Source organism: Astatotilapia calliptera, chromosome 7, assembly GCF_964374335.1.
Source record: "Astatotilapia calliptera chromosome 7, fAstCal68.1, whole genome shotgun sequence".
NCBI classification, from domain to species: Eukaryota; Metazoa; Chordata; class Actinopteri; order Cichliformes; family Cichlidae; genus Astatotilapia; species Astatotilapia calliptera.
In genome coordinates this window covers 61,105,559-61,119,241 of record NC_137428.1, presented here as the reverse complement: position 1 = coordinate 61,119,241, position 13,683 = coordinate 61,105,559, and the positions used below count along the sequence as shown (strand labels likewise).

Sequence of the window (13,683 nt, the reverse complement as noted above, 5' to 3'; positions counted from 1 at the left end):
AGCGACAATGGATACACTCAAGTGGAAGCATGAGAAGCAGGAGGAGACGCACACACAAGTGTACCAGCGGCGTATCCACAAGACATATTCTGCATGTTCTCGATGTGTGTATATGAAGTGCTGATTTGCTGATGGCTATAAAAATGATCCTTTAGGGGATACAGAAGACACAGTTTGGAGCTTTGAATAAATCATGTGTTGCCAAAATGAGCTTAGCACTAATTTTCTCATTAAAAGAAGAGTGTTGAACACGTCCTGAGGATTGTTAGTATTGTGCTGTGTTAACATAGCATCAGGAGCTAACGCCTAAGCGTTGGAATTCAATTAGACACTGCGTGCAGTGCTAAGCAGCTAACACTGGGTAGTCACCGCAGGGAAGAAAGGGAGAGGACGGTGATGCGAGGGGAGTGTGGAAGGTGTGTGTGGAAGGAAAAGGAGGCTGCGGGCAAGAGGAAGGCCCTGGGCTGCTGGCTGCGGTGATTCAGGGGAATACATTATATCACACTAACCTCCGGCTCATCGCAAGTTCCACTCTCAATCATGCTGTGAACACACAGTAACAACCAGAGGACAACAGTGGCTCTGAGGCTCAAACACAAACACACACATGCGTGCAGCAGTAACAGCTTTACAACTAATTATGTTTGAATAAAACAACACAAATCAGGCTTAAACAGCTGAAACAAAGGAGAAAAAATTCATATATTAATGTTAGTTGAAAAGAAAAGTGGCTTGATGTTCAGAGGTTTGGCTCGGGGGTGAAACTTTATCCTGATCAAGTAGCATCTAATCTGTGGCTTAGAAATAAAAACACGCTTTAGAAAAAACAATCCGAATCTAAAACACGGCTATTCTGTGTTCGTCTTGTGTGTCTTTACAACTGCACGGAGTGAAATTTCTCGTCTTTTTGTTATTTCTAACACCGACCCAGTTCCACTTGGTCCCTTCTCTTTTCAGACCAGGCCTAATAATGAGCATACATCCTGTTCATATCCTCACTGTCATTTGGATTTTCTGGATGGAGCGATGACGTCTGTGTCACTACCGAAACTCTAACACTGTAATGAGTCTCACTATAGGCAGCTAGTAGTTATATATATCCAAGGCAGTGAAGGATAGTGAAGTGTGTCAAACTGTGGATGGAAAAAAAAAAATCCCGTTTGCTGCTGATGACAAATGAGTGCAACACAACTTCAGTGTTTCATAAATGACACTTCAGTGTTGGGGCATACAGTGAACTGCACTGTTAATCACCTGAACTTTAAATTAAGTTGTGCTTAATCTAAATTTAAAATTCAATACAGATTTCCTCCAGAATGTTTTCTGAGAAGCTGAAAAAGGTGATTTGATTTCAGGTTTTACTATATGTGCTGCAAAATATTGAATTGTTATCAGGAGATACAACATATCACTTTTTGTGCCCATGTACCGATTTAATTTTTCTCATAAACAGCCAACCTTATTTTATAACCTTACTGGTAATATCCACCATCATTTGCAAAAGCTTTTCGGGTTTTTACGTATGCACCCCATATGTCCATTTAAAGATGTGCTCACTACCTCACCGTAAACTCGCACCTTAAAGCTTCCGCGTGCACACGTGTCCTTCCTCCTCTGCCATGTCTACAAAAACCTGACCTGCCTGCTGTCAGCCACAGAGGCACCTTGCCCCTATGCGGCCCCTCCCCCCCGAGTGGCTGACTCACCCCGTCACCATGAGGAGAAGGCGAGCCGGAGTGAGCGGGAAGAGGAGAGGAGGAGGGATGACGGGGAGAGGGGATAACAGGGGGAAGAAGGAGGAAAAGTGAGGGTTGAAGTGGTGGGAGGGAAGAAACGGCAGAGGCGTGGTGTGTGGGTGGGGGCTCTGAAGCTTACTCTAATGTGCCCTCTCCACTCCCTCTGCCTGTGACCTCAGAGCTCCCGACAGCCAGAAAGTGCTGAAGCACGCAGGTGTCCTCGCGCTGCAGCCACACACACATGCGCAAACGCAAACACGTGCTCCGCTCACACCAACAGATGCACGAGTCCTGCCTTAGCAGGCTGCATTCTGTCAGCTTTTAACTCTTTCCCCGCCTGCATCCACGCTACGGCCATGCTTTCACATTTAAAAATGTTCACATCGGCCGTTATCAGTCAAGAGCAAAATAACAGGCGGTGATGGAGAGTGTGTCAAAAGCAAAGCTGGCGTGCGCTTCACAATGCTGAGCACATGAAGAAAGTAGAGTGTGCTGCCTGCTGCATGGTAAAATTAGCTGATGCTGATGCGGTAGTTTCCTCTGTCCAGCCTCCTGATTGTACAGGGTAAAACCTGAGGTGTCCAGAGAGTGTCCCGTCCTGTGCATGTGTGTGTGTGTGTGTGTGTGTGTGTGTGTGTGTGTGTGTGTGTGTGTGTGTGTGTGTGTGAGAGTGAGAGAGAGTGGGAGGGGGAGGGGGGGTTAGCATTAGAGAGTTGTATTACAGTGGTGATGAGTCGCCTGGCTGCGAGGCTGATACCTCAGCAGCACCCAGCATTGACCAGGCCTTTAAATAAAGCCTTCGATCCTCCAGCAGCAGAGAAGGTCACCGCCTTCCTCTGGTTTCCCTGCCTGTCTGTCTGCATCCACGACCAGGAGCCCTCCCGCCATGCGTTCCTCCCTTACCTCGCCTCCTAACCTCCTTCTGTCCTCTCGTCCCGGCGTGTGTGTCTGCATTCAAAAGCAGGCGCCACACTTTCCACAGTTTCTTACCTTCAGTCTTAAGTTTTTCTCAGTTCCTTTCATCCATCCTTCCTTTTTTTTTTGCTTTTATAGCCTCTGTTTTCCTACTACAAGTGTCACAGTATAAAATCTAGTCTTCGCTATCCCTCACTCACTCCATCAATCCCACATCCCTCCATCTGTGTATCTGCCAGAAATAAAACAAAACAAAACAAAAATACTGTATAGTGTCTGTCTCTGCAGAGTGAGCAAAGGGGGACACAGGAAGTCAGGGGGTCAAGACAGAGGTGAAAGGTTTTGGTCTCATCCCATGAGTTCGGTGCATGTCACCCCTCCGTCATTCAAGCAGCACTGTCAGAGCCCCAACACAGTGATGCCAAACATTGCATGCAATGGATGCTGTGAGAGAGTGATGAGTTTGGTTGTGAAGTGAGAAATAATGATAATCAGCAGGTGTCTGCTTTCCTTGTTAAAGCAAATCATTTTACCTAATATCTGATGCAAAGATGAACCTTTTAGATGAACTGAAATATTGATTATCAAAATACTGATCAGATCTAAAGATTTGAAGTTTCAATAGTTTTTATCAGGAGATCCTGTCTGTATTTAAAGTGCTTCAATTAAGAGCACAAAGCAGGTAACAGAAATATTATAGTAGCTTTCAACTTTTCTACTTCTCTACAATAATGTAATAAAACATAAAGAGCTTTCAGGAGTTAAAACAATGCATAAGCAGCTCTCTAGTATGGTTATTGTTTATAATTAATGTTTTACTTGATGCATTTCTTTTCATTTTAAATCTATTTTGTTTTGTGCTGAAACCTGTGAGTAAAGGAGATTAATCCTGAGACCTTTTTGTATAACTCTAGAATTTGGACAATAACTAATTATTGCTGCGGATATTTAATGGCTACAGAAAGCTGTATCATTAAAATCTTAGTAAGAACATGGTCTGTATTTAGTTTATATCTGCAGGAGGATTTAGTCTCCAGTGCCACCAATCATTAAAATTTAAATTTAAATTTTATTTTCACCTTGCATCAAAAACAGCAAAAAATGTTTTAAAGATGTTGTTTTTGTTGAAAGTGTCAAAGATGAGCATCAAGTTACCTCAGACTCCAGGGTGGCGGGGCCGAGAGGGCACAGCTCTCTATCACAGATGGAGGAATTTTCTTGACGTCCTGCAAAAAACAAAACAGGACGAAACATTAACACACTTTTTTGATGAAACAGAAGTGCACACTGATGTAAACACAACATATTTCCGACATTAAGTAATGGCTATCTGGTTCCCAAAACTGGCAATGACTGTAAAAGTCAGGGGTAATTTCAGTCGGCTTAGAAAACCGGTAATGCTGTGACTGAATAATGAATATGAGGTGCTCGTACAGTTCCCCAAAACCAACCTGTTATGTTACTAAAATAATATCAAGTGATTCTGAGCTAATTTTTATTCATATTAGTTTTTTTTATTTGTATTTAATGTGTTAAATGCAGGGATATTTTGATCAGTTAAACATCAGGAGTAGATTTGAATAAAAGGTTTAAATTCAAGCAGTTTTTATCCAGCTCGTTTACTAAACCATGGATACAGACCGATGCATTCAAATATGCTGACAATGAGACGCAACTTAATTATTTTAATAACATATACAAAAAAAAAACTGTATGCACAGAACAGTTTAATACAAAAAGGAAATCACTGCAGTTCACATTGTTATAATATTTTTCAAACTATTTTGTAATCTCCTATAATTTAATTTCTACTCCATTCTTCATAAAACTATCCAAATTTAGGCTTCTTTTTTTGCAAATAATTTCATTAGAATATAATTAGATGTATCATAAACGATAAAATCCTACATTAGGTCATGCTTACATTCATCAGTGTTTATAGGTGTCCCACAGCAGGGTATTTGCATATTTTTGCAAACATATGCATGCATGATCTGCACACCTGTGGACATTATATGAAGACACGGCAGCGATGAGGGTGAATAAAGGAAACCTGAGTAATGAATCACACTAAAAAAAAACTAAAAAAAACCTTTTTGCTTCTGAGAGTGAGAAATGAGGCAAAAGAAGGATGTTTAATGCCCCTCAATCCATCTTTAAGCAACAATGAAAGCCATTCATTTCCCTGTAATCCGATTCACACTGGCACCAAATGAACTCTGACGCGTTCGGGTATGAAGCAGCTCCCAGTTATAGACCTGCAGCACAGAGAAGACCTTAAAAAGCACCAAAGTATGGAGAGACTCCCAGATGTACAGCAGTTTAAATAAACTGCTGTACATCTGGGTGAATCTGCAAAGAACTGCATGCACCTGTTCATGAAAGTAAACACAGAGCTGGTTAGGCACAGGGTCAGAAACACGTAGACACATAGCGTCGACATGCACGTCCACTTTCCAACTCAAACAGACACGCACTGACACACACATGCAAACAGGGCTTTGTACAAGGGAGGTCCATGTGCAGAAGGCAACACACATAGCGGCAACGTGTGGGGTCAAGGCCTTTCCCAGGTACAAATGAAAGGGAAAGCAGAGAGTTTGGAAGAGCTGAAAACACTGTCGGTCACCTTGCTTGGCAAAGAGATCAATGTCTGCTGGACTGACAGGGAGAGAGAGACAGACAGAGAAGTGGCTGCAGCAGAAGGGTAAATCACCTCTTGCTTCATTGAGATGCAGGTAAAACACACAGGGGTCGGGCTCGGCTCCAGCTCCACCCTGCATAAAACAAACTCATGCATAGCCAGACCTAAACATGCACACAGACAGCTTCTCACACACCCACCCACACAGTCGCATAATGCACTCACTTGTCAAACACCCCCCCTCCCCGAAACCACGTTCGCCGCGGTCCAAAACACACCACTTCACTGACTCTGTGCCCTGAAACTCAACTCACTGTTGAAAACATCAACACAGCCTCAGTTATGTTTATCTGCAAGTCAGAATATTGTGATCCCCTATAATTAAATCATAATTAGCTTTCATCTATTGCCCTTTAGTTATGCATTCTGAGGACAGCTTCCTCCATAAGCAAATGCAAATCTACTCCAGTGTCTATAAGCACATTCTTTTGCATCTCTGCATTTAAAGCTGTCTCAATTTAACGCGCAACACTGTAGATTTGGATCCACACAATCACATTTCAGTCACTCTGCCCATGATTGTATTTGGCCTGTGGAAAAAAATACAAGCATGCAAAGCCAATCAGAAACATTCACAGGAAACACCACCAACGTTTTACAGCCGTTGCTTTTTTACCACATGCATAGCTGTGACAGGACGGACAAGTTAAATTATTAAGCTTTTTAAATAAATGACATAACTCAGGACACTGCGAGAGGGTGAGAGAGGAAGAGAAGCTCGGGCACTGCGGGTCTAGATGATGGACGGACCACAGAGGAGCATAAAGGCAGCCGATTTAAATCACTTTAAATGTAAATGTTTATCGTGTGGAGTGATGCAGATGCGGAATGAGTAGGAGAGATTGAAATTGTTTCCTCTTGTGAATGCGAAAATGTTTTTAACCCTTTTCAGGGGTTTGCCACGCTTGGGAAGGAAGCGTTCGCAGGGGAATGACAGAGAATGAACGTGCACACGTAAAAACTGCCGTGTTGCTGTGCTGAATGAATGAGACATGCAGAGACATGCAATCCTAACATTATTTTAGTAAAAGAGCAGCTTTTCTGTTTGTTTTAAGTCAGTGGTTGGTGATAGCTCTGAATGAAATGATAACATATATTTTTACATTATGAAAAACAAACACAGGTACAACTGTAAAGATCTACTGCAAGGGCTTGAACTTTAACTGTGTTGTTCTTAAATTAATTGCAATTTTATTTTACTACAAAAAAAGATTAAATGCATAGCTTCTTATTTTTAGCATTACACAATGAAGACTACAAATATCTGAATTTCATGACACAACGACTCATTCTTACAGATTTACCACCCTCCCTTAAAGCATACATACACGCTTCCGCAACAAGGTCACATAAAAGACAATGCAGGCAGGTTATTGAGCACTCACACGAACAGACACTAACCACTGTGCATATCCTTTTGTCCTATTAATTCTGAGACATTAAAGCAAAGTACATGATGATGATTTAAATGTCAATACTGATAAATTTCAGAGTGATTTCCCATAGTTGACCTGAAAGAGAGTCCAATATTGTGACAGCAGACAACTACATTATCTTTAATAACCTAATCATTGGACAGACTGCAAATGATCACAGTGAAGAAGTCAATATGCTGGGCCAGAGAACAGAATTACAGTTCATACTGATAAGATTAATAACGTGGAGTGTCTATATGGTGCGTGTACACACTTTTTCATGCTGTGCAAATAACAGAGGAAGCAAAACACAGCGAAAGAAGCAGTGATTACGGCTGCTGAGAAGTGAGAAGGAAGCCCTGAATTGTTGTTTCCTGTGCATTCTGTCCTCCTCCAAAACAGGAAGTGAATCAGTACTACTAAATCCCGCAGCCCCTCGGTGTGTCTAGAGGTCAAAACACACCCACAAACAACCGGCATCCCACACAATTTCCACAGCCCTACAACGATCAGCAATTTTCCGTTTTATCCTTCTTACGCATTGATGCCGGAGCACAAACCCTAGAAGCCTGCGAACCGTGACACAAAAGCGGCCCTCGATCTGCTACTTAACAAATTCACAAAACTGTTGTTGTACAAACAGGTAGAGCCGTCCTGAGCAAAGTCCAGAGGAAACCTCGCTAATCCTATCAGGCTCACATAAGAAAGGGGTGACATGAAAGAAGTATAGTATCTCCAGTTCTAGGTTATAACACAAATGTAATTAAATAGCACACTATATTGACCTAATCAGATGGGAGGGCCATAAATTAGTGGACACATGCTCACTAAAAGGCCGTCTCCTCTCAGCTAGGATGCATCTCTGATCGTTTATCATCTGAAAGGAGCAGGAAGGCAGCCAGCATATCTCTCTCTCTCTCTCTCTCCTCCCTCTCCTCTGTATTGCTCTCTCTCTCTCTCTCCTCCTTGGGCCCCATCCCTGTCTCTCACTCTCTTTTAATCACAGAGAAAATCCTTCCTTCAGGCATGAGTGGATCATGCTTTGCCATCTTGTCCCTCACTCCAGGCTTTCATGGAATCCATATGAGCCAGGTGACAGTGTCACTGTTGTACAAGTGAGACTTAGAACCAAATAGACAGTCCACAGTCTTTGTTTTCAGCCCGACACTGAAACATTCACCACTGTGGTGCATTTTAAGGTTTCCACGAGATGGACACTTTTCCTAGTCTGCACACACTCTGTCAAAAGGTCCCTCAGAGGGACAACCCAGTAGCACTTCTCTACATACACCCATGCGCAAACACACACACACACATGCACACACACACAACCACAAAGATTTCCAGCAGCATGCATTGTAGTGACCTTGTATGGGAGCCTGAACCAGACCCCATGCAGCTTTTATAGCAGCCATACTCCTCTTAGGGATGCACCGACTTCATCGGGAAGGAAAGGCGTCCCAGGCCACATTTGCCGGCAGGTTGGAGGGCTACAAGACCTGTCACTCGCTAGCAAATCAAATTACCCCCCGGGTGTCTCCTGTGCCTTTAATTCAATCTTTTCAGCATTTTTATGTCATAAGTCGAAGGATTTTTTTTTCAGAGAAATGAAAGTGAGGCATTTCAAAAAAAAATTGTTTGGTTAAAAATATGAGGCGTGATTTGATTTCCAAAAAGAAAAGAAAAAATATGCAAAACTGCGGAATTATTGTGGACTGGCAAATGACACGTCAGAGAAAAAAATTGCGACATGTTTGTGTTCAATCGCACATTTGCCTGCACACACGACTAAATGCATCACGTTTGCCACGCAGCGCTTTATCTGCGGTCGATCTGAATTAAAACCCTTCCACAGGCAATGTTCAACAAGTGCACATGTACCGAGTGAAAAGTGCAAGTTTACTCTAAAATCAATCATTAACTGAGCGTTTGCAGGTGACCTGCAGCACAGATATCAGGCCACAGGGCGAAAAACGAAAAATTATATAAGAAAAACTGAGCGCTATTTTTTCATTTTCACACACGCTTAAAAAGAACAAGAAGATTTTGTCTTTAAATACGCAACAGGTGAAGGCCGTCATTTTTTTCTAAAAAAAAAGAAAGAAAAAAAGCAAAGAAAAAAAGCAAAAAAAAAGCAAAAGCCATTAAAAGAAACCCCTTTAAATTATTTGCCAAGATAATTTAAAAATAATAAAAATTAAAAAAGATAAAACCGCATTTAGAGGAAAACACATGGATAAACTGAACCAGATCACAAAGTTGGAATATACGCAGTCTACTTGATGTTTGGGAGCTGCGATAATTACACGGCTTCCAAGCAAACAACACGTTTATGAAAGAGATGCTTTTGTTATTGCAATCCCGCAGAGGAAATTCGGATTCGTTACAAGCCTCAGTGTGTGGCGTCGCCTCAAAGACACAGAGACAAACAAGCAGTAAAACTGAACAGAACAAAAACGAACATCATCAGGAAGGTGCATTTGTTTCCATTCATGGAGGTTTATTGACGAATGGTAACATTAGATTCAGCTTTTTAAAGTGAACAGGGCGTGTGCCTTTTACCTGTCCTGTTCAGTTTCTAACAGAACAGATAATCAGGGCGTCACAAAAAGACGAATGGCTGCTTGATGCTTTTCCTTAAATATTCTGCAACACCGGGGGAACCTTAAACTTCAATTTCCAAACAGTTCACAGTGTGTTTATCAGAAAATAAAGAGGAAAAAAGACCCATAGGGCTCCGAGTGAACTTAATCAGCCTCCTTAAATGAAAGGAAAACACATGAACAGTGAACTTCTACAAGACAAAGATCATTTGTTGCATAAAGTAGCCCGTCCTCCACATATTTTCAGGAAATCTGCTTTGTTTTTATCTTCAGCTCCACTTGTTGATCGCAATAATTTTAGTGCTAGTGTTGGAAATGTTATAATTATTGCTTATAATAAATATGCAGATGCTGCTCATCTTGATGCCATATTGCCTAACAGAAAAAATCAATACTGAGCACATTGTTGCTTTACATGAAGTCCCCTTTCACTCCCCCCCACACACACAAGGCTCCAAAAGAAGCCAATAAAATGTTGAAAGGGTCGAAAACGCGGTGAACTTTCATTAAAGAAAAGAGGCGCATAAATAGCCCTGTTCACTTGTTTTACATATTAAAAAAAATCAAAATGATAGTGAAACTGAGCAATGCAGTCACGGTATAATACAATTATACACAAGTTCACAAAAAGGTAGAATAAAAAAACAAAAAAACAAAAACAGAAAAAGAAGAAAAAACAAACAAACAATCCGTACATGACCAGCATGCATGGCTTCATTTAACTCACACAAGTCTCTCCAAACTTTGGCGCAGTTTGGATATTTTTCACCAGACAGGATGAATGACATGAAATGAAGTAAAGCATATTAAAACAGAGTGACTTTAAACAACCAAACAAAATCAAAATCACATCAAATAAAGCTGTTGAGTCTGAAAAGTTCTTTGTTTTAATTCACAAAACAAATATGGGTTTAAAGGGAACAGGATGGATGAGGCGCAGGAGGAAGGCTATGCGATGGGTCGCAGCAGGATGGTAAGTTTATGCAGTGTCTATAAAGGCAAACATCACAAAGTGGAGAAAAATCCTTTTAAAAAATGTATGGGTACTGTATTTTTAACCAGAGTCCTTTCCTAATTTGTATTCTTTAGAAAGTAAAAAACAAACAAAACAAAACAAATCTGGGTTTCTGAAACAATATACTTTTAAAATGACACAAATTGGGAAAAACTGGTTTAGTCTTTAACTAAAAGCAGCTTCAACACAATCACACAAAACCTATTTTAGCTGCGCGCAAACTCTTTTTCTTTTCTTTTTTTTTTTTTTTTGGTGAGGTTCGCTTATTAAAACTTTTCAGCGCCGGGACTCACATGAAAAACTCCGGGGAAGAAGGGTTGTTGTCGCTGCTGGATCCTCCGTTTTCTCTGAAGCCGGTGCTGATCAGCTTCTCGTATTTCTCCTTGTAGGCGTCCCTCTCCCTGGCCAGCCGGGAGATCTCCTGCTTGAGGTGGTCCACCTGCTGCATGAGTTGCGTCTTCTCTCCCTCCAGAACGTGCCGCTGCTGGACCCGCTTGTACCGACAGGACTGGGCATAGCCTCTGTTCTTTAGCGTCCTCCTCTTCTGTTTCAGACGGATCACCTCTTCCTTGCTGACCCCCCGCAGCTGCCGGTTCAGTTCCCGCACCGACATGGTCACCAGCTGCTCGTCCGTGAACCGGTCTTCCAAGCGCAGGTGTTGGTGGTTTCCCCCCGGGCCGCCGCTGGACTGAGACCCGGAGGAGGGGTGGTGTGCCCCTGTGTGGTGGTGGTGGTGATGATGGTGGTGGTGGTGGGGAGCCCCGTTCTGAGCTGCGGCTGCAGCGATAACCGCGGACACCACTGCGGCCGCTGATCCCATCTCCTCCCCGGCCATTGCGCCCCCCGCGCCGGCTGCGCCGCCGAACTGCTGCCCTCTGGCATAGCCATCGAAGGTCTGGAGCTGATGACTGCTGCTGATCAGCGCCTCTACGGCGTCCTCCGGGCTAAAACCCAGAGCTTCGGGGTTCAACTGCTGTTGGTACCCGGTCATCCAGTAGAAATCCTCCAAGTGCGCCTTCTGTTCGCTCCCTGATCCCGGACTGGGCGCCGAGAAGCTTGGAGAAGGGGGAACCGAGCTGCAAGGCGTGCTCATCGGGGTGGAAGATAGGGATCCCCCGGCGACCAGGCGGCTGCACTGGTTGATGCTGCGATCGGGCTCCACCGGCTCCTTTTTCACTTCAAACTTCATCAGATCGAAGTCATTAACATATTCCATGGCCAGGGGACTGGTGGGCAGGTCGGAGTTGCTCATTGCCAGCTCTGATGCCATCCTCTTGCTGTTGACAGTCCTCCAAAGGGGGTGAGGAGCACCTGTCAAAGTGGGCTGCTGAGACACGCACTGAGCCAGCTTGATTTCTTTATTTATTTTCTTCAAAACCGGAGGAAAAAGTGAATTTTCTCGCACTAATTGCGCAGCGCAGGTTCAGGTTTTGTGAGTCGATAAGTTTTTTTTTTTCTCTCTCTCTTCAGTCTGTGTTGCACAGACGCATTGGAGCAGCGCTGTTTCCTCCCTCTCTCCCAGCGTGCGGGTATCTGAGCGCCGCTCTCTCCGTTTCTACCGTTTAACACTTCATGGCTCCTTTTAGGATTAGTGCGCCAATTTGAGGAGGTTCACGTTCGTGTCCCGGGCAAATAGTTGCCTTGTGGAGACGGGGGAAAAAACTCCACCCAAGGATTGATAGATTTTTTTTTTCTAAGGGATCAGTCAGCCGACGAGTTAAAAAGCATTGCTTAGTTTTATAGGCGCCCTGACGTCAGGACTGAAATATGAAATTGACTGAGACTCAGCCAATGAGCAGCGCGATCCCGGGACGTAATTAGCATAATAGTAAAGAAACGAAGTTTTCGGACCGTCCAAGTCCATACACAAATTTACACACGAAACCTGATATTCATTCAAATGTTTTTTTCTAGCATGCGTATGAAAATAAAGCAAGCAAAAGAAAGCAAATTACGCTTAAGAGTTTAACGATAAATTAAACTGGTCTGTAGCGCATTTTTGACATTTAAGTTCTTTTTTCATTTTTTCACTTAACCAACTTAAATATTTCAAGTCGAATTATGTCAGATTTATTACAGCCTCTCTTCTTAAACACTAATTAGACAAACCTTCTTGACCCTGGCCGCATGTAAAACCTTGTATAGACTTTTGAATTAGTTATTTATCCCATTTATTTCACAGGTTTCTTGTTAATAAGCGAATAAATCTCCAACTCTTCTTACACACTACCTACCGTTTTAACTCTCAGCTCAAACACAAAGTAATTGTATGAAAAAAAAAACATTTGCAAAATGAGCGTCACGTTAATTGTTCACACTCTTTTCTTAGTCTAATCGCAGAAATAGATGACACGAATCGGGAGGTTGAGTAAGAAGGCGAAACAGTTTGAAAAGAGCACGGCACGGGTCTGGCTCGTCTACACTGTTTGGAAACCCAATGTCGCCACCATTCGGTGCAAAAAGATACTGCAGGCGACTCTTATCAGGCGGTGTAAACCCATTTTCTTATACATGTCAAGCGATAAAGCATTTACACTAAATGCAAGTCAATGTCAAATCCTTTTCTTGTGAAACAGTCTGCAATGACAACATCTTCATCTGTGTCCTCCCATGTAATGATCACAGCATTAGCGGGCCTTTCTCTATCTCCTTGTACGCCTCTTTCTCTCCTGAAGCGCAGTCCTCAGGAGTGGTGGCACATAAGAACAAACAATGAGCAGGGCTATACACACAGGACCGGAGAGTAAATAAGAGCACTCTCCCTGGAACATGTCACACGGGGAAACTTCAGAAAACTACAAAGCCGCCAGCAGATAATCCAACTCCCCGGTGTCCCAACACAAGTAAATATTCTCTTGGTCCCCGTGACTGTTCATGGGGACTTAACGTTAAACAGGAAGGATAAACATCGTGTTTTATTCATTACAGCACACATCAGGGGCCCTTCTGATGCTTTTGAATAAATATTAGCTAGATGAGATGTCCCATCTGATGCTGCTACATGCTTTTGCTGCTTGAGTGTAAATTTCAGACTGGCAGGACCGTACAGGAAGCAAACATTAAATTAACAACAATGAATATTTGCTTTTATGTTTAAGGTGAAGCCATTTTTAGGTCTTTGAACCACTGTAATGGCATTACACCCTCTCAGTGTCCTATAGAATAGTAGCTATGTAGAAAACGATCTTACAATCAAGGGTTGTAAGAAAGTTCAAAATGAGGCAGTGAATAAAAATTAGAATTTTGCATTTAAGATAAGCTTGAATGCTCAAAATATGTGTGGTTACAGAGAGCT

The 13,683-nt window shown here is 42.6% G+C and overlaps 1 protein-coding gene across 2 annotated transcripts in view; it reads right to left on the bottom strand.

Moving 5' to 3' along the window:
- LOC113026916 (transcription factor Maf) overlaps window positions 1-12,120 on the bottom strand; it is a 50,984-nt gene extending 38,864 nt beyond the window's left edge. The window contains exons 1-3 of one of the 2 annotated variants that reach the window (XR_013910628.1): window positions 10,682-12,120; window positions 4,576-10,363; window positions 3,807-3,877 (exon numbers count right to left, since the gene is read on the bottom strand). Coding sequence is in view for 1 of the 2 variants with exons in the window: in XM_026176196.2 (XP_026031981.1) it covers window positions 3,850-3,877; window positions 10,682-11,658 (1,005 nt within the window). In the remaining variant the exon portion in view is untranslated. The remainder of the gene's footprint in view (window positions 1-3,806; window positions 3,878-4,575; window positions 10,364-10,681) is intronic. The other variant, XM_026176196.2, reaches the window with a different exon arrangement.
- Window positions 12,121-13,683: the final 1,563 nt, after the last annotated feature.